This window comes from Rhipicephalus microplus, chromosome 3 (genome assembly GCF_043290135.1).
Source record: "Rhipicephalus microplus isolate Deutch F79 chromosome 3, USDA_Rmic, whole genome shotgun sequence".
Classification (NCBI taxonomy): Eukaryota; Metazoa; Arthropoda; class Arachnida; order Ixodida; family Ixodidae; genus Rhipicephalus; species Rhipicephalus microplus.
Window position 1 is genome coordinate 20,805,046 of NC_134702.1, and position 27,748 is coordinate 20,832,793.

Below are 27,748 nucleotides of genomic sequence, written 5' to 3' on the forward strand. Positions count from 1 at the left end.
TTGCTGCCAAGTTAGGGATGTTTGTTCCATCATGCAGAGAATAAAACAGTGGGCGAACGCAGAACACCGACCAACTGGTATTTTGTAGATGACAGTAATACATTTGCGTAATGCCGCCTAGATGCATTGTCTAAAGTTCAACTGAAATGCTCATGTACTAGTTGCTCACTCTTACAGCAGTTACATTATTGCGAATTCGTGCTAACAATGATCTTCCTTTTTTCCTTCTCCTATCAGGAGATCACGGCGAAGGAAGAACGGATTCTCTCCTCATACGACCCTGACTTTGCTCTTGCCGACTCTGACGCTGAATTTTGATTGGTAATCATCGCGTTTCTCTATCTCATTGGATCCAGTTCACCACACCTGACTTTCTCGTGAAAAAAAAGTAAAGGAAATGAAAGGAAGAGGGGTGGCCCCTCTCTTCCTTCTGTCTCATCCGCCTACAATCATCGCGCAGCGAACATAATGCCTCACGGACGGCGAGCATTCAAGCTTCCCGTCCACGCGTGCCGCGCTGCGCGCTCCAAGTGTAGTAGCGCCTGTTCATCGACAACCGTGCACGTCTGTTCGTATCTTCTCCGATCAATAAAGACCAATTACCGCAATATCGGGCTTGACTGGATTAGTGTCTCCAGTTGCTTTGCTACGCGGTTGTTATGTGTCATCGAGTGCCTGACATCTGATGACGCCATGAGTGTGTACAACCAAAAGGACGTGGGTAGGCTTGTCAAGGGGACAACATCCCGGGGGTTTTGAATTTGTGCCCTTTAGGAAGGTTGCTTTGCCATGCACCCTAGAACTAGGGCGTTCTATAGCAAAAGGCTTTCAGAAACACTCCGCTGTAGGTCGCCTTCTACGCATGGGCCTCAGAAAGATATTGTCTTCAGGGGTGCACAGCTATGTTACATCGTCATCGTATTTGGCAGGAGGGGGGGGGGCGCTGGAGTGGTTTGGGTGAAGTCCAATTGATGTGTCCTAAGGGTCGCAGATGCTCCTTTTGCATCCCCCTGCCGACGCCCATGCTTCACAACCTTCTAATTTTTTCAACACCCACAGAAAAGGGTGTCAAGAAATATGTATTAGAGTGTAAGCGCCTAATGCATTGAGATCTACCTTGGGTAAGTTGTGTGGGCTTACCCGTTGCAACGATGAAGAGCGGCAACGAAGTTTGGGCTTTCGCGACTCCGGGAGCTCCGACTTCTTGGTAGTGTTGATCACTGGCAAGAAATATCGCGAGATGGTTCTCGATGCGGAATATATCATTGGTACCGAGGTGAGTACCTTGCCACCTGTTTCCGTGGTCCCTGCAAGTCGTTTTACCAAGAGGTCATCTGAGGTATCACTGGGCACAGCTGCACAGTTGAAGTGATTCTCTGTGGCTGAGTCATTAGAACAACGCCCTTCACGATGTTCATCTTCGGTAGTGGTCTCTGGCCGGGATGAGCTTCGAGTCTGGTAGCTGCGAAGAGTCCCGAAGTTCAAGAGGTGAACTGGAGTGCACAGCTGCAGCCTTGAGCTACATCCAACCGCAAGTGACCGCATTCGTTCACGGTGTGGACTAGACCTGCAACGACCAGCTCCACAGAGCCAGTTCGCCCTCCAGAGTACATGGCGTTTCCACAAAACAAAGTCAAAGGGTGCTTATGACTGACTACCATGACACTCCCAGTAACGTCCCCAGAGACGATTTCTGGAGCTACGCCCGCTCGCAGTCACGGACGAATGGGACAATGAAGAGCGGCAACGCAGCTTGGGCTCTCGCACTCGCCCCGTGAGACAAAAAAATAAAGATGAGGCAGAATAAAACAGCCAGCCTCAAGAACAGGCGTGGTGTCTATATTTCTCCGCCTAGTGCTTGTCACTGTAGACGTTTCCTTGTGGTCTGAAGAAGACTGTTTATTCATCTCCTGCAGGGGCATTGTCTTTGTCTCCTGCTCTGCCTCCTCTTTCTAATCATCGCCATCAGCGGCAGCAGCAGTGCAGGCCGTGCTATCATCGGCACTATCATAATCGCTATCATCGTCGTATTTGTCGTCGTAGTCATCATACCCTAATTTGTTTCTTTTCCAATGAACATTCTCTAGACCATGGTTCTAGACCATTGTCTACACAAGTCATTTAGTTGACGTAACTCTGCGTGATCGGTATAAACAACGTCACTCGCTCCCGTTTGTTGCAAGAAAAGTGAGCTCTGTTGCACATCAGTGAATAAAATTTTAATAGAACCTTGTTTGTGAATTTATTGCACGTGAATGTTATGTATACCAAATGAAAAAATGCTTGCATAAAAAGGGGAAGAGGAAGGTTTTCTGGGACTTAATGGAGCCTGGCAGGGTTCATTGGACCAACATGCTCGAGAACCCCTGCTCTAGACAATATTTATTTACATCAGATTTCGTCCTTCTCATTCTTTACAATATTATATAGCTTGTAAGATTGCTTTAATTATTTGTTTTCACGATTTTTTTACCTACTACAGTGTGGCCTATCTCGATCCCTCGTCAGTTTGAGTCAGTTTTCCCATTCAAGAAGAGAAAGCATTTTAAATTCGAGTTGAAATAGCAGGTAGCCATTGCTTGATACTACCACGTAAAGATAATTTAACGTGAAGCTCAGAAGTTTCTAGTCTTCAGCTTCATTATCAGTTGGCTCCATTAGGCTGTGTCTAAAAACAAAAGGTCCCCCTGGATTGATTGTTTTTCTCTTTTGTTAAAATAATTCATATTGAGGGGTGTTCTGGCATATTTGACGGAACGAGGTCTTTTTTGTCAGCACACTGAACACTCACATCTTCGATAACTCTGCTCACACTATCCGAGCTTTAAACTATGACTCTCCGTTATACGGTTTCTTATTCGACCCTGTTGCGACTGATCTGATTAACAATTGATTGGCTGAACGTACAGGGCCTGTTGTATCGTATGAACACAAACGTATGAAAACAACTAGGAAGAACCCAGCCATTAACATGGCATTTCCCGAAGACGTCTGACGAAACGTCCGAAACGTCCGCCATGCCGAAGACGTGGTTGTGCGAGGTGCTCAGGTGCTGACCAAAAGGTTGCGGGTTCGATACCTGTCGCGGCGGTCGCATTTCTGCGGAGGCCAGAGGCCCGTGTACTGTGCGATCTCAGCGCACGCTAAAAAACACCGGGTGGTCAAAATATAAGGCCCTTCGCTACAGCGGGCCTCGTAATCTTGTACCGTGGTTCTGGCACGTGAAACATCACATATTGTTATTATTCATTGTGCTTAATTGCCTGATCGTTTCATCTTTTGAAGACTCGTATCAGCAGCGGCAATCGTGGTCTACAGAATGCGGAAGAGATTCGCAAAGAAGGTGCCGTCTTAACGATACACGAAAGCGGGAAAAGAAAAAGAAAACAGTATCATACAAAAAGTATCACACAGACCGGTGAATGCAAGGCCACTATCTCGACAAATGAACAACTCGCGGTGATCGCACGGCACGGGTTTATAGCGTCACGCGTTGTGTCTGGGACTGCGCATATATTTTGGTAACGTGAAATGGGCTCCGGTCCAAAGGGCGCATGCAGCATAGTAAGCAACGGCGACAGAAGCTCGCCCGCCGTGGTCACAGCGAGGGCATTGGATGAACGGCTCTTGTTGCGTGGTTGAGACGTCGACGACGGAGGCGAAGAAGGTACCGTTATTTGCACACTGCACGCTATTCTTCCTGGGTTTGTATTTTTGTCGCACCCGGTGCTATAGCTATGCATGCGAGGCAAGGGACCAGTTGTACCGTGCATTCAGGGGGCGTGTAAGAACACGACAGGCGGGTGGGTCGGAGGAACGGCGAAGATTTGTTCCGTGATTTGGGAAGTCAAACTGGGTGCACACAAGTGACTGACGAGCAGACGCGAGAATGCGGTACCGAAACGCTCCTACGCTACAAATGTTTGTTTACCGCAAACTTGAAAGGTGGACCACTAGCAAGGTCACGACTTTCACGTTGTTCATTAAGAACACACACACAAAAAACAAAAACAAGAACAATATTTAATGCGTGAATAATTTTGTTTCTGTAGTTCCCAGTGCCTTGAGAGTAAATAAATGAAATGAAATAGTATCTCCGGTTTCGCGCACCAAGACTTCGATCTAGTTGTGAGCTAAGCCGTAGTGCAAGGCTTCGAAAACGTTGACTATCTGGTCTTCGTTATCGTTTACTAATTAGCCCCTGTACACGTTCGTGTCGCTGTTAGCCTTTGTGTCACGGCATTTGTGTTTATAAAAAGTAGTTAACGATTTCGAGCACTAGGTGATCTACTATGGGATAGCTGTGGGCAAAACAATAGCATGGTTGCTTTTAGTCAGTATATAGGCGAGAGCCGTATAACCACTGTATACCACAAAGGTGGACGGCACCAGAGCGAAACCTATACCAGTCATCGTTTCAGAACGCGTAAATAACCATTCTTTTTTTTTTACATTTGATTTCGGCGCTTCGTATATCGTTTCGTACTCTCACTCTATGCGTCGTTTGTAGTATTCTCCAATAACCCTAACTATTCAATGGTGCCCGGTTCTGATGTTTTTTTTTTCTTCTCTTTAAACACGTGATCGTTGAAGGTGCTTTAGCTTGATGATAGCTTCTATATCTTTGCTGTGTTTTGACAAATGAAATATTTCAGGCTTTGATGGGGGCAGATTTAGTGGTGCTTAATTATTCTGAGTCACTTCAACACGACAATAGAGAATAATGAGTGGCGTCTAGAACGGCTCCCTATCCTGTAACTACGACTTGAGGAGGCACATAAGTGCAACAATAAATCTATTTCGTTTAATAAATTGTACTATGAGAACACTTAGCGTTGTCAATTAGCTTAATAATAAACAATATAGTCAAGTTCAAAATTGAATTCCTAAATTTCGCTTTGAAATGTCTCTGCATGGCCTCACGAAATAGAAATTGTATTTTTCTTATTTTTTTTTTTTGGGGGGGGGGGTGCTTGGCATGTTAAGTGTATGTCCCCATGATCATCATTTTTTTACCGATTAGAAACGATGTAGAAGTTAGTAGGTGCCACAAAAATCAGTGACGTGACGACGTTTGAAGGGGGAGTTTTAAGATGGCGTTGCCAGCCCCCCCCCCCCTTCTTTTTTTTGCTCGTTTTCTCGCTGACTAAATGTTTTCTAGAAGCATGCATGGTGTTCTCGGTATTCCGAAAGAGTAATTTCATATTACGAAAAAAACAAAAAATCGTTTTTCTCTTTGATGTCCACTTAAAGTGCATGCTTAAACGTGCCTTATACAAGTGCGTGTCGTTTCTGCTGGATTTCTTGGAATATGCTCGGCCGCTACATTCTGAGACGAAAGGTAAAAACAGAAAGAGGCATCTCGGTTCAATCTGGAGAGTGTTGAATGCAAGGACCCCGTGTTGATCGTTTTGCAATAGAATTGCTTGAAGTCGTTATCGCAGCGTGCTGACCGTTCGCATTGGAGCAGTTAGCCGCACTAATGGGGCGATGGGCCGTCCCGGAAAAAAAAAATTCGTTCCTACCCGTGGTGTCACGTGGAAGGCGAGCGCTGGTCACGTGCACGTTCCTCGTTTGCGGCAGCGTTCATGTGCGATGTTCCGTGCCTGTCTGAGAATCGGTCACGCGTGCGACGACGCAATCAATGGCTTCGGTCACGTGACCTCTGTAAGAGCGTAATGATAACGCGAACGGTGCAACTCTTGCACGCATTGCCAAGGACGTTCATGTGTCTGTCTCGGGCATACGTAATGGATGTGCGCGCATTGCATCAATCAGCGCAATCAGTCGAAGGGCTTTCATTCATTTCCTTGCTTCTGCGTGTGTGCTTAAACATGCACGGCGGCAGTTGTCAGCATATCTTCTCTCTGATTCGCTCGTTTTGTTTTACAGTGAAAGCTGTTATGAGACCACAACATGGGTCATGCACAGTTGCATGTTGTCCGGCACCACCACCGCTGCCGCTGGTGTCCGTAACCACATCGCGCGAAATTACAAAAAAAAAAACCTGCACTAATGACACAGTGTGGCTTGAACCTGAGTCTGCTGGATGCCAGCTTAATACTCTACCGCTGAGTTATGCCGGTGCGTGTACCTCGTCAAACTTGCCTTAGGCAGGCATGACCTAGCATTAATGGCACAGCGGGGATTGAACACGGGTCTGCTGGGTGCCAGCCAAGTATTTTACCACTGAACTACTGCGCTTTTTCTTTCTTTGTTGCCTGTGTACATACAACATTCACAAACAAATGAACATCAAACAAAGCATGAACAAAAAACAAAATAAAAGAGGTAAAAACTGCCTAACTTAACAGGCTTTTTTAAAATTCCTTCATCTGTAGAAGGCTTTCTACTTGATGAAACAATTCGGGCACCTCTTGTTAAACATTTTGTGGTTTGACAATACTTCTTCAATCTGCCTGTTCATTCGTGGAACCACTGAGCTACTCCGGTGCTTCTGACTATAGTTGTCAAACTTGCCTTTGTCAGGCTTGATGTCGGGAAAGCAATCGCCTTAATATGACTTATAAATCGTTTTGCAACAGTGAAAAAACAATCATCGCACAAAGCGATTAGCGTAACGAGCGGGCCGTCCAATGCTCCAACCTATTGCAAAAGCTTGTTCTTGTTTCCCTGTTGACTGTGGCGCATATCCACTTCAGCCATAATTTCTCATCGTCGTCAGCCACTGCATGGACAATTGGCACAAAATTCCTAGCCAGTGTTTAGCGGAACACGCTTCTGAGAAGAATGACAAAAAATAGCATAACGAATGCCTGATTACTACACAAAAAGTTCATTATTAATGCCCTAGTGGATACCAATCAAGTGTGCTTGCAGTATTTACCCAATGAGTTTTTTTTTTTTTTAAACCTCTAAACGGCCGCTCTTCTAGCTTTCGCTGCGACTGTGCTGCGCCTACCACGCAGGCCTGGCGCTTTCTTTTTTTGTTAAACACTTATTTCATATAAAATAAATGAAAAGTTTCTTGTCATGTCCGTAGAAGTAGTGGTTGGGGCGCTCATTCTTTTACGAAGTAACCGTATATTGAACGAAGCAGAATATCCAGGTTAGTAAAAGAGAAAGATAACGATAAAAGACAGAGAGGTTAACCATATAGTTTCCTAATATAAAACTCTATGGAGTTAACCAATGGAGGACTCCAGTTCGCTATCCACTACATGAGACAGGTAAAAGAATAAAAAAGAACAAGAGTGTGACAGTAGTATAAACAAGATATTATAAGTGATGTTCATGAAGAAAAATATGATGTAGGGAAACGTTTCTTAAACGCAACAAGATAAGCAAGTCAGGAATGTGCATTTAATCTCTAGGGTATGTGGTCATAACTGAGGGTTGATTCCAACAACACAAAAGTAAAATCACGGAAGCACACGCAATTGCATTTATTAGAGGTGCGTTGTGTTTCACGACAATTCGGACATGGTTGCTTGGCTGACAGCCAGATTGTTCGGTGTAGTGTGTGCGCGATATACTCAACGCTACATCAAAAAACTCCCAAGCATTTCCCCGAGGGTGAACATGGTTAAGCGCGAATGCACGGGGTGATGCTGTGAGGGGGAGTAAAGTTAAAATCCGTTTGCATTCGCCAGTGAGTTGACGTAATCTCCCCCGTGTGATCACATTGCGATTCCCAGGAACCATTAGACCCTCTCGAGAAATCTTGGTGAGTTTACGCGTATATGTGAGAGTAAATTCGCACTATAATGATGCTTATGTCCGCGGCCCGCTTGCGCTCGGCATCACGGGCCCTTCGCCGCGCTCCATTGTCTTCAACCGGCACGTCATCTTCAACGACGCGTGCAAAGCTCTCATTCGATTGCGTTGTACTCGTTGTTAGAGGTATCGCAGTCGAGGTTGATGCCTGCGATGGATCCATACCTATGACGATTTGCTGATCTCGAGCAAGTCGTGGGGGCGCGCGCAGCCACGGAGCGGAGGGCGGAGCGCGCGCAATCACGTGGTGTGTGACGTCACTGTGCCGTTGCTACAGACGCTCCTCTCCGCTCCGGCGTGCCGTTGCTAGGGGAGAGGAGGAGGCGCACCGTGGTTGGCGGATTCAGGGTAGCTTATAAAGTGCATTCGCACTTAAAACTTCAGGTCTGCGCGGAACACATGGCCCATAGTTAAAGCTGGAAGTGCGGGCTTTCTAGAGTCCGTTGTAAGCTCTCTTGGGGCAACTATAGCACAAGCCCACTTGCAGGGTAGGCACTACGCCCTAAATGATCATTATTTTGATGAAATAGGGAAGCAACCACTATGCCATTATGCATCATTCTGCGTATAAACATAGTACCCTCTACACATATGTAAGACACTACGTGTACTTTGTTGATGCAGGGGCTGATGACGATGAAGAATTTTGGCTGAATGCTTTGTAGTACGTGGGAAGCATTAATGGTCACACTCGTGTGGGAATCGACATTGACCTGGTTGTTAAATTACTCTAATACAACATATGTATTAACGCGATTCTTTGCCTGACACGACGCCGGTAAAGGATCTTTTTACAATGAACTTCATACACCGGAAGCTCCATAGCGGAATACTCGACTGCCACCAAAAAAGAAAAAAAAAACGGACTAAAGTGTCTCTCAATCCGGCATATTTTTTTCTCACCTCGTACTATTTGCCGCGAGTTCCGGCTGTGGGTGACAGCACCATCTCCCGAAAGTGTGGATATAGGTGGTAAAAGCGGCACCCGTACAAATACACGCAGCGAGGCTCCGTTGCGTGCGGTACGAGCCAACTGTCGGCGAATAAAATGCGTTAGCTGCACTTTACTTGTAATACGTACGTTCCTTTCTTCTGAATCGGTGCACGACGCCCATGCAACGTCGCCATAGCCGGTGAATAAAGCGCATTCTGTCTTTCAACGAAATGCTCGTCCTCGATGCGTGCTTGCGCACTAAATCACGCTTTTGCTGTGTTATTTGTACGTGTTTAGCTTCTGTTCCGCCTACTACACACTTCTATAGCGCGACTGAACTACTTATTTACTTCTTTCTCATCTGCGTACAACAAAGAGAGAGAGAGAGAGACATCGTACAAGGACCGCATATCTGTGCGATCAGTTCAGTATCACCTTTCCCATGAATACGCATATGTATGTTTAGGGGCGGAGCCCTAATGGCGTGGCTAGTGCGTCCCCGGTGTGGGTAACCGCCCCTCCTTAATTCTTGAACCAGCCATAGAGGGCGGTACTTGTACCATAAGCTGAAAAATGCAAATGGTGTGACACTAGAGGGCGTTACTTGTAGAAGAGACGAATCGACGTCACACGTACGGAAGGAGAGAGAGACGATCGCGCGACTACAATTGCGTGTTCTTCGGCGGCGCCGTACGCCAGGGGGTGCTCTATAGTACAATAAAAGCACCGTTCTGGCACGCGCGCGCATTCATAGGTTCGGTGGTGGAGGACGGACCAGGCTGCTGAGCGGCGTGCGCGCAGGGTGGCGGCGGCTCGCGCTCGAAGAAGGGACCCCGACGTGCGGGCGTGCGAGGCAGAAGCTGCACGGCGGTGCCGCGAGGACCCTGCAGTACAACGGGAGGCCGAAGCGGCAGCGGCGTGCGGACCCAGCTTCGCCCGACTCTCCATCATTCACCCCGTGGATATGCTGCCATTTTTTTTTCTCATTCGGTGCACGATAAAATGTCGGACAGTCAATAAGTCTAGTCAGGAAAGCTTAGTGACTGATAGGGCTTTGGACTACCATGCGTTTACCACGTGTACGCACAAGCTCTTGCACCAGTAGAAGTATATAAACCTTGTAAGAGTTCAGCAGACAGCTTTAATTGGTGGATTATGTGCATGACAGGGCTACAACAAAAGTCTGGTTATTTTGTGGGACGAGCATGTTTTTTAACGAAAGATTACTGCAGGTTTCCGTCGGTCAATAATGATGCCACACAAACGCTCAAGACATTGTAAAATGAGATTTTCTGTGAAATTATATAACCATAAATGTAAGGCATGCCGTCTAAATTAGTTTTAGGCGTCTGTGCTTTTAAAGCGTTTCTAAATCTGAGCACATCGTTGTGCACGGCAACTTTGTTTTGAGTACAGTTTAATTACTGAATTGTTACAGCTTATGTGATAGTAATATTTTGTGTAGTCGTACCATGGCTAGATGAAGACAATTAAGGCTCCTCGCATAATCAATAAACTAGAGTGTCGCACCTGTACACCTACCAACTCCGCACAAGTGCGGGGCCTAGAACATCGTTGTTGTTAAGACACTAAAACGCTGCATTCACACACCATTTAATAGTCCTCATTTTCAGGAGGATGCGAAGTACATTTTACGATGTTCTTGAAGCGGAAAGTGGCAGCTACTCTGATATTACTCTGGCGAATGGAGGGTACGAGGGCAATAAACAGGAATTTGGACTTTGGACGCGCTGATATTATTACAACGAATTAGCAGCCGAGGAATACCAAATGCTTTCGCATGTCGTTTCAGGCTTACAAGCAGTTACATTCGCTGACATAATTAAACAAACCACCCTTTAGGAACGTTAATTGTGCATTAAAACTTGTGATTTTCGCATAACCAGTGTTGTAAACGTTGTATAATCATTTTGTAATACTTTGGTAGCCGTTTAGCAACGTGTGCATTGTTTCATGATTGACCGCACGCTGTTTTTTTTGTTGTTTTTCTCTCTTTGTGGTTTGCTTATTTTATGTAAACCTGAAACTGATGTAATTTTGATGCATTTTCTTTTTATTTCCTAATTTCTTGAAGTTTTGAAAATTGACGTCAAATTGTTTTTTCATGTTTTGTGCTCTGCGTATTTTTGTAATGCCAAGTGAAAATGGGTAGGAGCCTCGTCAAGCTGCTAACATAGCAGCTTTTTGCTCTTATCCTTGCGTTTTCTTTTTCGCAACTCCGTGAAGAAAATGCTCAATAAAACTGAAACTGAAACTAATTCATGACGTACGCGCCCATGGCAACGTGATTTGGCTATAGCAGACGACTCACGGAAATATCCACACCACGGCCGGTCTGGAGCGCGCGCCTCCAGACCGGCCGTGTCCACACTGGCGCGCTTCAGCCAGTTGCCGCAAGGCGGCGACTCTGCTCGATCTCGTGGCCAATAGCGGTTAAGGACACCGGCGGCGGCGGATAGCTACTGCGTCAAAATCAGCTGTTGTGGTATTACAACCATTTTTGCTGTAACACATACGACCACCAAGGGGTGAATAGGGCGGGTGCACCAGACAACGCAAGCACATAGGCGAAACAAACCGATAGCGATACTAACGCACAAATTAACCAGAAGCCACAATATCTTTAACATTTGCAAAGGCATAACAATAGTTTCGTTTTCAGAAACAGCGGATATAAATGATTCTAAGACCAAATGGAACATCAGTACAATTTTATGTAATATTCGTTTTTTTTAAAATATACACACGTACTTTTAATGCCCATGAAAAAATTTGTTCTAAGATCATGCATTTAGGGCAGGCCGTTCATGGCTTGAATGGTAGCCAAAGGAGCGAAGTCCGTACGAAGTGCACGATTCTGAACCTATCACTGGTGCCTAGATATATAATGGGCAGCTTTGCACGAAACGTGACGCGACGGCGTCTGGCAGGGTGACCCGTTCACCGGACCGAGAACTAGGCGAGCGCGATACTTCATTTCCCTATAAGCGTGCAGTGTTGCAGCAGGTCACGGACCAGCGTATACGGAAGCATGTGCTGATGACAGCTGTATACTACGTACGGTCATAATTTGAAAAAAATAAAGAAAAGTATTCTTTCACACTTCATTACGTAACTGGCCACACCTCACGTTATGAGTCTGACTGCCTGTAGTCACTGGGAATTAATGAATGCCATGCGCTTGAGAGGTCTTCAAGCTTATTAACGTAAGAAAAATCAGCTAATTATCATGGTGAAATTAATAATAAATTACACTTCTCTATGTGCTGTAGTACGAGTGAGCAGTACGCCGTCCCTAGACTCGGAAGAGATGCAGAAGAGAAGATACGCTAATAATATGCAAGCTGTACATTCCTACTCTCAACTACAGGCATTTCTCATCCGGCACAATGAACACGCTATTTCAATTGAACACGCTGTTTTAGTAGCGGACGCTCAGTTCTTAAGAACAAGCTTCGCAAAACCTTTTCTTTGTAAATGGCCGTCCACCATCGTTAACGATCCAACACTTATCCCGATTGCCTCTCATCAGATCTTACGTTCCGCTTTAATTTGGCCAACTTCTTTCTGAATGCGGGGCTGTCTGGCTCCTCGAGAGTAACTACAGAAACCACGCCCCTCCGTCGCGTTTTCGGCAACGCTGCACGGTTTTAACGCGATGGGCGCGTGCGGTCGATCGAAGTCGCCGCGCGTTTCCGGGAAGCCTGACCCCAAAAGGCCGTACACCGGCCGCGTTTACAAACAGGCACGTGCCAATGTCCGCAAAGAGCACGCGCCGGAGTCCTTTACGCACGGACTGACCGACGGTCGCAGATTGTACAAGTCAACGCGAAGTCGGGCGAAGCGAAGATCGTAGGGGACCCTCTGGCGACCGGTGAAATGTCAGTCTATCGCGAAACGCGCTTGAATGATCGTGCAGGCTAGGCTCGACTCTGAAGCGATGAAGATGACAGGCTATGCGACGGAAGTGCCCCCTGGGAGGAGTGCTGAGAAGCAATCAAGTGCGCTACGCGGATGTCTGTAGTACCATGCTATGCAGCGTACACCCACTCTCAAGGCTGAAGAAGACTGACATTTGACGCTCCGAAAAGGCAAGGAGCCAATACCATCTCCGAGTTAAGATTGGAGAGAAGATATGGTTGTAGACAAGTTTACCGCAGCAGCATCGATAAATAAACGCGTACTTTGATCGAATTCAAATTCTGGTTTTTTAATATGCGAATAATTTAAGGAAGTACAACTTCTTTCGGAATATTCTCCGCGTCTAGGCTTATTAAGGCCGTATAGCATTTGATGAGCTTAAGGTATTTTTGTACGTTTGTACAGTATGCGACTCGGCGCTGCCTCAGTTGATGCAGATGTTTTAGCTGCGCAGAAGCTTGGCGAAGCATGAATGCGTTTTGTGAAGCGCGTTGGACAATATAAAGTTAGGTGAGAAAGTTCCGCATGTTTAACATTATTTTGTTTTGTATGTAACGCTTTACAGCACTTATTTCAACCAGATAATTGGTTATTAATAAAAGATTTTAAGAAAGAAAGAAGTAAAGAGGTGAGCTTTCCCTCTCTCTTATACCAACTTATTTTATTACTGCACTACTTATCACTCTGCCTGACCAAACTAACGTCCTTCCTGTGTATCATGTTCCCTGCTATGCTGTTACGTGCGAAGCACCTTTTAGGGGCTTGGCTCGTCGGCGTCTCCCGTCGTTGCGCTCTGTCACGTATTGTCGCGGCCTATCACCATTGTTAACTTCACGTGATGATGCCATCTTATCGTAACATCAGGAAGAGACGAGGTCGACCAAATTTGTGACGCAGTCACACCGTGATTATCTCCAGGCTTCACGGTACACTCTTATTCTGCTCCTGGTGAGATGCTGGCTAATCCAAAAAAACCAGACGAGAGACATCATGGTTTCTGGACTATATCCAGCACTTTAGGTGAAACCTACCTGATTAAACGTGCAGTGCAACCAGCTAGAGCACCTTTCCTTCTTTCTTTCTTTCTTTCTTTCTTTCTTTCTTTCTTTCTTTCTTTCTTTCTTTCTTTCTTTCTTTCTTCTTTTTCTTTTTTCTTTTCCTTTTTTACGCCTTATTTTTTTATCTCTGTTTCCAAAACACTCAGAATGGCGATGCATCACACTGTTATGACATTATTTATAATCGCCTTCTTCACAATGATTCGAGTTGTGACGTACATTGCTCTTTCTTGTACAAGTACTGAAAATCTTGCACAACTTACAATGGTGCGTCCTTTACCTTCTAAACGTTTCCACGCAGGGAAATTAATGAGGAAGCTTTGCCTTTTAAGCTTTGCCTCCATGTCACCACAAGGGTGCAACTTCCTCGCTGGCAGGCACTTCCGTTTTAACGCATCTCACTTCGGCGTGCTGCTCCCTTTCAATCTCCCCTCTCTGCTTCCTCCGTTTTGCGTTCGTGTGAATCAACTCTATGCGATAAGCACAACAAAAGTCTACAATTACTTTGGTACTGTTATCCAAACAAAAGAGGAAAGAGAACTTTCGTAAGGATTTTTATGTAGGTAATGTATATTAGAAGGCACCGCATTTTTTTTTTTTTATTGACGAGATGTGAGCAGATGTTGGCGCGCAAATACGACGCCGGTTACCCCTTTTCCCTTAAACGTATCTAACATTGAGCACGTAGTGTGCAAGTCTCCAAGAGTTAAGTCTATAGTACATAAAATACTCAATTTAGCATAACAGTTAAAACATGACATTTCAAAACAACGAATTCAACAATCACATATATGTACATCTACGGGGGCACAAAGTGTCTCTTCACTTGAAGTCTCTAAAGACAGCTCCAAGCCATACAACGATTCAAGAAGGTGGCGTCCCGGCATTGACTTGACCAAACGCCATCTCTCGGTATTTTTTTCACTTTAGTAAATGTTTTTCTCACTCTCCTTCTCTAGCTCTTTCTCTCAACATAAGAAGCTACGAATATTCAGGTGCAGTGGCAGTGGATTACCATTAGGACAATCCGAAGGTTGAAGGTTCGACTCTGATGGTGACCAGTTGTCTTCTTGTCCAGTTTAATTTCTTCATATCTATATTGTATTTACAGCAATACAGCGTAAAGACTGCAAGTACCGTCCACATACGTTTCTTAGTTGAATTGTCAGTTGATTTCCAGTAAGGTTGTGCCTGACAAAGAAAGACAAGCCCTTCAATTTCTCATCTTCTGTTCACTATGCATTTACGAAGAACTGAGCACTGTCATGACACCTACAAATGACGCATTTTCACCCAGATATTAAATGTTCATAGGAGTACGCTAACTCAGTAGAGAAAAAAATTTACTATCTTACCTTCTTTATGGAGATTGACGGATGCGTTAGCAGCATGTTTTCAGGCCACGTCTACCAAATAGCGTAACGCAATGTACCACGTCTGCTACATAAGAAATATAGCGGCCGTGACTGAACATTGCAGCGACAAACGAATGCAACCGTGAATGAACCACGGAATGCTGGGAAGGACTCGAGCATAGCACACGTCTACTTCATGTTGGGTGAGTGTCGCGGGCTTTTGTTCTTTCTCGAAATAAAAAAAATGAAGCAGATTCTAGCCCAGAACAAAAATGCTGGAAGGAAGGAAAGGAAGGAAAATAGGAGGAAAAGAGTGGCAGGGAGGTTGAACAGCCTATAGGCAGCCGGTTTGCTACCCTGCGCATGGGAGGGGTATGGGGGAGATGAAAGATAGAGAGGAGAGAGGTAAGAGAGATAAACATAGCACATTCGGCAGCACACGTGTGCACACTCAGTCATAGTCCAGTCTTGTCCTTCGCGGTGTGTGACATTGCTGTTACAGTCGCTTGTTCAAGTCGGTGCCGCGTAGGAATTTTAACAGAGCTGGAATATGCGGTTGTGTAAGGCAGCCTACAACTTAACGATCGAATTTTATTGACTAAAGTACTTAAGACTTAAAAAGTTGAATTGAAGCCATGTTCAGTTCATTAATTCTTGGTGATGAAAAAAAAAACGAGTTGTACGGCTGTTAGTAGTATACGCCCGCTAACACTTTCCTTGAGTGCCTTAAAAAAAATAAAATCTTGCTTCGGGTTAGCTGCATACGACATCCGGTATAGTAACACTCACGGAGGTAACAATAAATCAATTTAGAATGATAAATTTTAGCCTGAAAACTCTAATATCATCAATATTAGGCATATTCCTCTATCTAGATTGACCATCAAGGTCAAAGCTTAATCCTTAAATTTTGCGCCGAAAGCTCCATGTGTGACGTCACGTATTTTGTAGCTGGCGGACATTGGCCCAGCGAAATTCCCCGAAGCCTCCTGTAACCGCTTTCTGGCCCCTCAAGAAAATGCCCTTAACGTACACAAATTACGGATGACGTAGGTCCCAGCAGGCGCCGTAAAAATTTATGACGTCATGGTGACTAGGGCGGGAACATCAAGGTGGCGTCATCACCCATGGCTTCTTTTAACGCGGAACTGTCTTATTCCGGGGCCCAGCAAGTCATCACTGATGAATTTTCGTCACGGAAATACAAAAGTGGAATACAGACGACAAAGAAACCGGTTGTTTCGTAGATTTGGATGACTTTGGACTCGAACCCACAACCTTTCGGTTCTATCCACTGCGCTACCGGCACTCATGCCTGATCCTTCACATACTCCACGGCTCACAAAGTGACCTAAGTGACCTGGACGGTGTGGCCATCTGGGATCGGTGAAGTGAAGCACTGAACCATGACCCTAGCGAGCACAGGCAGTGAGCGCTTCGCCAGTTCCAGCCTTTGGTTCAACGAGGTACACGCCAGCGGGAAGCGGAACGCCTTCACGCGTTCACAGCTTAGGTTACGATACGAACTCTGCTTCTCGCGTTTCTGAAGCGATGTATTTTGTAAGCATCAGCAAAGGAGTGACCTGCCCAATCACTGGAGAGTGCACGTCATCGCGCCTCTGTCGTTAAACGACCACGCTTTGAATGAGTGCATAACGAGTACCAGCCTTTGTTACGTGGTTCCCGTTTTGCGCGGGATTCAGCATATATGCTGTGCCCAGGTGTGTGTTAACTACGTCACCAATCACAAAGTTCGAACCATGGACGTCAGTCGTTGGGATTGGCAGGCGTGAGCCACTAGGCGTCAATGTGGGTTGTCGTTGACACGTCTTTATTCACATTTTATGCCCTTTGAGGGCTGCGGTGAATCTATTGGGAGAGACGGAATTAAATCAAAGAGAAAAAAAAAACGAGAACAAAAAAGGCAGCGCGAAAAATGCAGTCCTAATGAGCGTCTTGCGAGTTGACGTTCTGGCTGTCACGCCATATGCCATGCCTGAATGCGCCGGTTCTAAGTCCGTCAGTGTGGGTTCATCCACGTAACGCTGCTATAGATGCCGAAGAGCAACAAACGCTGAGCAAGATGCAAGGTTTTAGCGGGACGGCTCAGTGCTCTCCAATAGTTGAGCACGAAGTACTCGAAATCGTTCAACATTTTTTCTAAACACAGCTCTTAGACATTATTGCACAATAAAGGAAACTTCTATGAAGACATGGTGATTTTCGTGTTATACTGATTCCTATGACGAAGGGATCAATTATGTTCCAAGTGGGGAGCACTTTAGAGGTTCGGGCTGTCGTACGCTGTCGTCGTCCCTTGGCACAGCACAGGGAAGAGCACACATAGTATAGCTATACTTAGCATATTGAGTAAGGTCCCTAGATGAAACAACTTGTTTCATCTAGGGAGCTTATTATTGAGCACACACTCAAGTAAAAGTTTTCTTGTTCTATTAGTGCATTGATGATGATAAGTGGGGAGCACTTCAGGAGCCCGGGTGGTCGAATGTTGTCATCGTTCCGTGTAACGCAGGCAGAACTACATATATAAAAAAGATGAAGCAAACAAGAAAGAGAAGGAAGAGGGAAAATATAGGAAGGAAAAGAGAAATAAAGAAAAACAAAGAGAGCAAGACAGAAAAAAAAACTGTGAAAAAACGGAGCAGGAAAAAAAATAGAAAGACGAAATGATTATTTAGACAGATTTATCAGTGCAATAGAGACGGAATTTATGGACAGAGCGCCGTGTGTGTGTTTTTTTCCACAAGTTTCATATTTTTTGCGCTGATAAATCTGTCTAAATAATCATGAACCAGATCACCCAAGCAGCTGTTTTAGACGAAATGAAACAAGAAAAATGGCCAGCTGTGCCTTTTTTTGAAACTTGGCACCACCTGTGCGAAGCTGCCTCAGTTTATTATTTTTTCGTGCTTTCTCGCTGACTAAACGCCTTGTTTTTTCTCTAAGCGGATGATTTTGGTACTGCTTAAGAATATTTTAATACCGTCGAAATCCCAATTTTTCGCTCTGTCATTTTAAAGTGGCCGTACAATAAATACTTTTTCAGTATGGTCAGTAAACGCTGCATGTCGGTTCTGGAGGCTCCTGAGAATATGCAAGCACAAAATTATGGCGCGGTACGTGGCCCGGAATTCGCACCTCTTTTTCCAAGTTAACCAGCAATTCCTCCCTCTCCTTTATACGAGTGACGTGATATACCCAAATAACCACAATATGTACCCAAATTCACGGCCATTGGTTGATTTCAGCAGCGCTAGTTGCATAGTTTTTTAGGCTGCACCTAGAGGCCGCCACGCGAGCCTTGGCGTGTGCTGGAAATAACTCCGAAGTAACCTGCGCGTTCAAAGAAAAAAAAAAAACCTCGAAGTCATGACATCTGCGTGACGTAGCTTCTTTCCCCGTGTCCTCAATCTCTGCTTAGCTTCCAGCGCGTTCGTTTGGGACGAGAGAAGAGAGAATGAAATTACAGCATGCATACCTCTGTAACTCTGCTCGTACTCTAGGGATTCTCAACATTGCTGTGGTTGTATATTTGTAATGCAACAAACTTGTTTAGTGAGGTCATGTAATGGTCACTAGTAAAAATGTTGCAGGGCTCCCTTCTTTAAATAAACATACAAAGAAATCATCCCTGTTTTATTGAACGTACAAACATACAAACACACGCGATTCGTCGATGCTATTCGAACTTTTTTTGCTGACAGCTACATACATCTACTCCACAGAAAAAGTACTTCGTGCTATTCGCAATATTCACCATCTAGAGAGGGCGCTGGTGCAAGTTCAACATGGCTGTCGTTTGGGGAATCGTGCTAGAGCCCCTTCTAGTACACTGTAATCGTGCAGCCGGCGTGCCGGCAGCCGCCACCGGTGTGCCCGTCACTTCGACCTGTGTAGTATTTTCGGCTGCAGCCACCGTGTTGTCAAGGCTTTGCTGAGAAGGTCTTTGACTCTAGCATGTATTATATCCCACACTGCGTGTTGAGAAACGCCCGTGCGGCGTGTATTGATGGAAAAGAAGTTTCGAACGTCGGGCACATCGTCTGCTGCGGTGTACAGCTTTGTGAACGCTGCTCGTGCCACGGCTGGGGAAGACCGAGCGACCGTGCCCGTGCAAAGCAGGAAACCTCGCCTTTGACTGCACGGCGTCTGCACAGCGGCATCTAACATATCTTGTGATTCTTCTAGCTCAGCAAGCAAACAATAGATTAAATCATTTCTACTACGACTCGCAGTAACTGTCCGACTTCACAATAACCGTACCCCAGGTGGTCAAAATTTCCGGAGCCCTCCACTACGGCGTCTCTCATAATCAAATGGTGGTTTTGGGACGTTAAACCCCACAAATCAATCAATCAATCACAATAACCGTAGTAGACATTGCCAGCGACCAAATATAAAACACCAGCGAGCAGCCAAAGTGAGGCCGACTCAACGATGGCATGGGCTGGCTCTGTGGACATCCCCCGAACGACAGTTACGACGGATGCCGCATGGTGACGTGACCATCTGTGAAAGATGCGCATAAATTTTTGTTTTCTGTTTTGTTTCAAATTCAGATATATTTCTGATTTTAAGGCACTCGTTATTCATCGCGATCTGTCGACAGAGTCCAAAGAGCCGCACGAGTCAGCCCTGTTGCGTAAATGTGCTTTCATGCGAGTCGTAATACGATCCCGTACAAAAATCCGCGCTTTCGTACTCCCGCATAGTTGGCGAAGTCAGTAGCGTGTAGAATTTCCACACACTCACTTTCGGCGTATTTCGTACTTCGAACGGTTCGCATAGCGTTCAGGGGCGTTTGGAATTGTGCAGTTATTTCTGTTTAAAGTAAGAAAAAAACACCGTTGAGAGTTTGAAGTTTGTAAACTATGTGGGCTGAAAAGAAATAAAAAAAAACAAGATTGAACGCCTGACGTCGCGTTTGAGTTACTTCGTGGCAGTTAAAACGGGAGAATCGTTTTACTGCTGCAGTATTCCACAAAGGAGATACACAATGTCATTGTGAAGCAATGCATGCAGTAACGAAAAATGTGTAGCATGGTCACTGACCTGTTATTTTTGTCGGTATATGTTCCTTATAAAATAGTTGTTAGTTATAAGGAATACCACAGTGCAGGGCTCTAAACCACCTGGTATTATTTAGCCTGCACCTAAATCTAATCACACGAGCCTCTAACATTTCGCTTCTATTGAGATGTGGCCACCAGGGCCAGGATTCGATCCCGCGACCTTCAGGTCGAGCACCCTTATCAGCAGACCTCCCTGGCAGGTGTCTGTACATCCTCCCCATGGATGTTCGATATGCGAAAGCATATTTTAGCGTTCCAGACTTGCGGAAACAGGTGAGTTGTGGCAGCTGCCCTGTCCGACCGTAATTATTTCCATGCTACCAGAACTCGTCAGCACTGGTTAACGTTGCGCAGCCTTGGTGAAGGTATGGCTCGTTCCTCTGGTTTTCATCCCGTTAGCTCGGATTCTAATACGTAAAAATTCGCGTTGAGATACGTGGAAATAGTGGTACGTTAAATCACCGTAAAATAATTCTTACTGGATGAGAAGACCTTCATTCCTCCATATATCTAAATTCTCGATCTATCTCCATGTATCTCAATTTTTTTTTAATATTTGGTGCGAACCATAGCGTAGTTTTATTCTGAGAATGCAACGTTTTCTTGAAGACCCTTACAGTAATTCGCGCCTGCAAGGGAATAAGGTATATCACACGAGCAGTAACGTCACTATGAATTATTTGGGGGCAGAGGGATGTAGAAACATGTCTGAGCAATGGCGAAGCAGAGTGGCGAGCGCGTTGAAGACGCTTGCGCTCGGCTTCCTTGGCTCACGTCTCGTCGGTGTTACCCGCGCGCTGTCTGCATTCTCGAACGCGATCGGATGCATGGACGCATGCACGGACGGAAAGACAGACAGACGGACGGACAGAAGGGCAGACAGACATCCATCCGTCCGTTTGTCAGTCTGTGCCTGCGTCCGTGCGCTCGTGCATCAGTCCTCCCATACTTCCGTGCGTCCATGCGTCCGTGCGTGCGTCCGTCCGTCCTTGCGTGCGTCTGTCCATGCGTGTGTTCGTCCGCCCGTCCGTGAGTCCGTACATCCGTCCGTCCGTCCGCTTCACACCACTCATCATCATTCACCTCGTGGATGTGCTGTGATTTTTTTAATGTTTAAGCGCATTTTATAAGTGTTCGTGTTTGTGTATATATCTGCAAAATTTTCGTTAGAAGGGTGTCTTGCTAGGTGAGTTAGCACGATAGTACTATCAAACGTAGAGCGAGAAATACGGACATAAGGAGCGAACCCATTGCACTGGGTACGTGTGCTTCTTTTTTGTTATTGATGAAAACCGTAGTTTTTATCCCGCCCCCTTTTTGGCTTCGCCAATTACTGAAATAAAAATGGCAGATCCCACGTACAGTGGAAACCCGTGACATGCGAAGCACGATGAAGAAGGTTGATATGCCACTTTAAAATCAGCGCAACGTTACGAAGAAGAAGCAAATTAGGCCGTACATGACTTCCATGTCATGATTATCATATTTGCACATGTCATTTGCCTTCGTCAACTGTTCAGGTTCTTGATACTAAATTTGGTATATGTGGAGCTAGTGAAACGGCCACGAGCGCTCTATCATCGTAGAATGTAGTGATGTTTTAGATGACACGCATATCATGATTATCATGTTTGGACCTGTCATTTACATTCGTCGCCTATTCCCGTCACGTAACACCAAATTTTGCATATATAGAGCTTGTAAAACGGCCGCGAGCACGCGAGCATAGCATGTAGTCATGCTTTACATGACACGCATATCATGATTATATTATTAGTCGTGTCGTTTACCTTCGTCGTCTATTCACGTCACGTGATATCAAATTCGGTATATGTGGAGGTAGTGAAACAGCCGCGAGCGCATCATGAGCGTGACATGTTGTCATGTTCTTACATGGCACGCGTGTATGCTTGCACCAGTCATATACCTCCGTCATCCATTGACGTAACTCCATATTTGGTATATGTGGAGCTATTTAAACGGCTGCGAGCGCCTCACGAAGGGCTTTGTATACTCTGACGTAACGTTGACGAGCGCGCACGCTGGGCACAGCGACGCTGCGCTAGCACAACGGACGCCAGGCGCGACCGGTGCGACCAGCGTCTGTCGGCGCGGCTTGGTGGCGATTGGCACGAAATGGAACATGCTGCATTGAGTCCTCATGACGTTACCCAGCTCTACCCAGACAGCACTGCGTCTGCCTTTCTTCGTAATGGAGGTACGCCGGGCAAAGCAACGCAGCGCGGTGTGCCCGCAAGCATATGGCAGGCAGACCGGCAGATGGCGTGGCATCGCCGGCGTTGACGCGACGAAACGAACGCCGGTGCGCATGCGCGCCGGGTCACGTCGAACTGTATTGCCGCCTTGAGTGTGGAATGTAGTCATGTTCTTACATGACACGCATCTCATGATTATCATGTTTGCACCAGTCACATACCTTCGTCATCCTTTCACGTCCGGATATACGAAGTCTAGTAGATGCGAAGCTAGGAAAACGACCGTGAGCGCACCATGACCATGGCGTGTAGTCATGACTAGTCATAACACGAAAATCGTGACATGCATGTCATGATTTCCACGTTAGGGTCTGTCAGTTATGTTCGCTATGCAGTCGTGTCATACCATGCCCGTTTTGCGACATGTCATGTGAACTAAACCACCGCAAGAGCAGTAAGACCATAAAATGTAAATCATGACATTCATGACATAAACGCCATGCTTTTATTGTTGTGACTAGTGACTCGTGCTCGTAATACAGTCATGTTATGACATACCACGTTTGGTGTCGATCGCATTATCGAAACGGCCAGGAGAGCTAAATGTCGTAACCGGCTAGATAGATAGATAGATAGATAGATAGATAGATAGATAGATAGATAGATAGATAGATAGATAGATAGATAGATAGATAGATAGATAGATAGATAGTGCACACAAAACTGAAGGGAATGCAACCAAACGTGTTATTTAAAGCACCGTCGCACTGTCTATCGTCGACGGCTATCAGTGCACGCCACTCGCTGCTAACTACTAGCTGACATAAAATGGGCTTTCCTTCCTTTTGGTCGTGTGAACACGACACTACAGGAGCGACAGAGAGCGGAAGCAATGGCGGTTGCTACGTCATGCGAGATGCGATCCGACCAATCATCGTGCAAGCATTTCCCGTCGCCGCCGAGACTCGGTTCTCGTTGGTCCCACGGGACGCTGTCGTCGGCGGTGCATGATCCTTTGCGCACGGCACGCAACACAGGCTCTCCCTGTACAGAGGCTAGAAGCCACGTGCGCTATAGATAGGTTTCGTCGTATCGTATTCGCCACCGGCCATCGTTGATCAGGCTGCCTGGCGACAGGCCTGAACACGTGGTTTTAAGTGTTCGGCGCGAGCCACGTCTCAGCCTTCGAACGTCGTGTCGACTTGCACGTGCATCCGGTGATGGCGCGATGACGGCCGACGCGCATTCCTTCGACTCGTATGATGCATTGTGCTCCGCGAACGGCGTCGGATGTGGATCTGTCGCTTTTCTTCGGTTTCTCTCGGCGATCACGAGGTGCTTCGCAGATCGGACGGAGCCGGCCGAAACGGGTCTCGCTGGCTTTGTCCTTACAGGCCTCGCGAAGTGGTCATAGATAGTCACGTTTGACTGTGAACTCACCTGTCTGATTGCGATTAGATTTACAATATGTAGTAGATTTGTTATCGTGTGCGGACTCAAACTGTTCTTTAAAGTCCGATCCCAGTTTACATCTCTTTAGAAGTCAATGTTATATTGCAAGTAACTCGCAGAAAAGGCTTGCGCATGACGCAGCCTGAGCGCAAGGTATTCTGGACTAGGGGTGCCTATCCTTAAACACATTAAAGATTCTTAGTCTCTCTCTCTCTCTTTTTCTCACAGCACATATCTTTGCCTGATTATGCTACTGCGAGGGTGTGATATATTTAAAACAACGGTCAACATGCCTTTGCGTTCGGAGTTCCTGGTGAGGCAGTATAGACGGTTTCAAGATATCAACCGTTTTGCTGCAAAAGAACTTCCGGTCAACTCATTTACCAGCTCGTAACGTCGAAACTGAAATGAAGTTTTCACGCTTTTTCAAGGGTAGGGAAAGCCTTTTATTATTTTTTTTTCAGATAAAAAGAACATGCGTAAATTTCAAGGCAATTTCGTGTAGTTTTCATGTAGCTCAAAATAACATTTTTTGAACATATTTCTCCAAATAAAGGAATAGAAGTGTAGAAAATAAGCGGGCTATTTTTTAACACTCTTCTTGCCCGTCGATGCGATTCAGGCACATCGGTGGATGAAACCGGATGTCATCGAGGGTCTGTGTTTGTAAACAGTGAAAGGGTCAGTAGAATCGGCTACACATTTTAGAACTTTTCGCAAGGGCAAAACAAAACAAAAAAGAGTGCGCGTGCGTGTATGCGTGGGTGTGTGTGCGTGGAGTGCTTGAGCGTATTTGTGACGTCAGAGGCATAACAAATATTTCTTTCTAAAAAAAACGGTGGGGGAGTAACTATGTTTTATGTAAGTTCGTGCGTGTGCCACGCGCCTGTGTATATACACGCATGCGGAGCTGACAATTTTTGTGGGGAGGGGGGTCGGACCGCCAACCCTCACCCTCGCTCTCTGCTACGTTAGTGCGTGTGGTGTAGAGTATCAGAAAATGGGAGCGACATCTATAGCGTCACGAAGTGTTTAAGAACGCACTGACACGAAGCGCAAGAACAATGGGATTCCTGGCGTGATCGACGATGCGAGAAAAAAACACGGTCACGCTTGGGCTGATTTACGCATAGCAAGGCTCCGCCAGTCAGTCAGCTCCGCCGCAAGGAAATTTGCTGCAACGATGAACGTAACTTGCTTTGTTTACAATGACAATAACATCAACGACTTCAAAGGTCAGAACAAGCGTAACAAGCAGTTCTGTTCAGTTGTTCATTTACCTTTAGGGTCTTCCGCAAGAGACATTAAATAAGGGGTGGGTTAAGAATTTTTGACGTGATTTGTGCATTAAATATTTTCATACGGATTATTTACACGCCCATCATAACAAAGCCCATAAATATTTTTGGAAATATTGATCTCTTCGTCATTCACTCTAGTAATGCTGTTACTCCTGTAGTGCCCACGAACAGTTATGTCTTCCAAAAAATTGCGAAAAAATACTGACTGTTTTTTATTCATATTGTGCAGTTCATTTAGGAAAAAAATATCAATGAAATTTAGTTTGAAGTATAACCTAATTAGTAATAATGGGAGATAATTAATTACCATCGTATAATACGTAAGTCAATGTACCTTATTCAGAACATGTGAACTCTGCAATAGCTGCTTATGGTGACACCAACAGTAGCCTTTAGTAGCTTTATTGAGGTACTATATTCAATGTATCAAACATGGTACAGTAGACATTACACGATTAAGCGTCACCACCCCGTATGCATTGGAGTCTTAGATTCTGCTCTTGGAGACGTTGCGTTTGCGATTATATCCGTACAGAGCGAACTTAAATTGTATTGACCATAGAAATCCGCTTTGGCGAATGCTGAACATTCATCTGCAGAAGAAAACTATTCGTTACTGCAGTTGGTGGAGATTTTGTGCGAGGTTGTTCGGATCACATAGAAGTATCATCATCATGAAAATTTGGCAGATAAAAAAAAGGATATCAGGAAAAAAAAACGCGACACTGACCAGCTACACGAAGCAAGAACAACCGCTGGCGAAGTGGGCGCATGCATTGACGATGCTTCAACCCTACTAAATTATCTTTAAACTATGAATGATGTCGTTTCAAAGATATTCATTCGTACTTACCATCATGTATGACTCTCTTTCACAAAGTACTGTAACATCAATAACAACATAGGTAGAAGAAGAAAAGAAACCAAGAACATGCAGCATGCAGCATGGGCAACGAAAACTTGGCCGGAAAATGACGCGCAAAATGCCGTAAGAAATTCGAGGTATGTATAGCATGGTTCAATGCATAATCACAGAGAGGTTGGCCACTTGGTTTGGGTTCATAACCAAGTGAACCCAAACAAACAGAACGAGTAGAAAGGACAAGATGACGAAAAGACATGCGCTGTACTAACAACGTCAAATCAAATAAAAATGAAAAGTTTTATTTTTGCATGACGTGGTTAACAGCGTGAAGAATATACAGAAGAGGGTCCCAGGGTCAAGGTCTACTGGATTCAATTCACAGCAGTTGTGAGTTATCACTTCATTATGAGCATAATGCGTGCCCCAGCTAAATGCTACCACTGTGCAAAGCGTCGGCATTTAGGTGAGTCGGTTTGGTTCCATCGCGATTATTTGATTCTTTCTTCTTCTGTGTCAATGCCATGCTACCAAATCATCAAGAGAGAGAGAAAAAAAAAAACGAGAAAAAGGAAGGCAGGGAGGTTAATCAGCTGCTGGTATCCGGTATGCTTCCCTACACTGAGGTTGGGGAATAGGGGGCTGAAAATCATCAAAATGACTACGTCACTGATGAACGTAAGATATCGGCAAACGCTGCCCTTGCGAGGGCGCGATTATCGCAACACGGTTAAATGCACGCGTTGTCACAGCGCACTTGTCTACTTGTCACGTGACTCGGGAGTCTCAAACACTGCTGATTGTTCGCAATTACCCGTAGCCAAACCTCTTCGCACATCCTGTCCGAGTCAAAGGAATTAATCCCCCGGATGATGATGATTAGGATGACTATGATCAAAACTTTACTACTTCCAAAAGAGGGGACCGGACGAGACGTCGGTTATGCTGCTTAGAGGAGGTCAGCGGGGACCCCTTGGGACACCGCGGCCTCCAATGCGCGTGTCACCCGGAAGCTAGCACTAAGGAAGTGGCTGGTACGATCAAAGCAACCCCAGTAAACATGTCCCACGTGGTTTGTTATCCACAACATCTTACGCCGAAAGCGTAATCAACGATCCAGAGCTCGCGAATAGTATTGAGGAAACTTGCCCCAAACACATATAGTTGCTCGAATTCTCGAGCGTCACTAATTTGAGGCAGCGTATAGTGAGGATTGCGTAACGAGGCCGCCTCTAACCTGACAAACTCTTATCTTTCTTACTAGCGTTCTCCGTATAACTCTATGTCGGAGCGATGCACTGAAAAGGGGGAGAGAGGCAATCTCTAATGCATATCCGGGAACTACGAGTGTTTTAAACACGAAAGGCTTCACTCAACTTTGCGCTTATCAGGCAACGTCTCTGCCGGCGAGAAGTGAGTACAGGTTTTGCATGTGTCAATAAACTGACAGATTGAAAGAGGCATCGGAGATATGCGTCTATCGAATACAGGAAGGTACTCCGATCAGGGATCACGCGTACTTTTTGTACGCTCGATGCGGCCGTTATCTCGTGGCAGCGAACCCCCCTTCCCCCCCCCCCCCGCCCAGGCACTCGAATCGCGATGACGTACGGCAGCCGAGGCGTCGCTTTATCGCAGCTTCGAAGCACTGACGGACAGATAGGTACGAGTCGGAAATATATCCCCATCAGGACGCGTGCAGAGTCCGCGACTGGGTATGCCCCCACAGCTACTTGAAATCGCAGACACACATGCATGCGCAAAAAAAATGATGATATCTGAAGCCATTTATGACACT

The 27,748-nt window shown here is 45.6% G+C and overlaps 2 protein-coding genes across 4 annotated transcripts in view; both read left to right on the forward strand.

Moving 5' to 3' along the window:
- The window catches only part of LOC119180946 (uncharacterized), a 49,780-nt gene extending 49,172 nt beyond the window's left edge, over positions 1-608 (forward strand). For all 3 annotated transcript variants that reach the window (XM_075889037.1, XM_075889035.1, XM_075889036.1), the window contains one exon: positions 238-608. In XM_075889037.1, coding sequence (XP_075745152.1) covers positions 238-284 — 47 coding nt within the window. In that variant the 3' untranslated portion in view covers positions 285-608. The remainder of the gene's footprint in view (positions 1-237) is intronic.
- A 2,720-nt stretch (positions 609-3,328) lies between these two features.
- Positions 3,329-27,748, forward strand: part of LOC142761637 (uncharacterized) — a 41,015-nt gene continuing 16,595 nt past the window's right edge. The window contains exon 1 of the mRNA XM_075889040.1: positions 3,329-3,667. Coding sequence (XP_075745155.1) covers positions 3,617-3,667 — 51 coding nt within the window. The 5' untranslated portion in view covers positions 3,329-3,616. The remainder of the gene's footprint in view (positions 3,668-27,748) is intronic.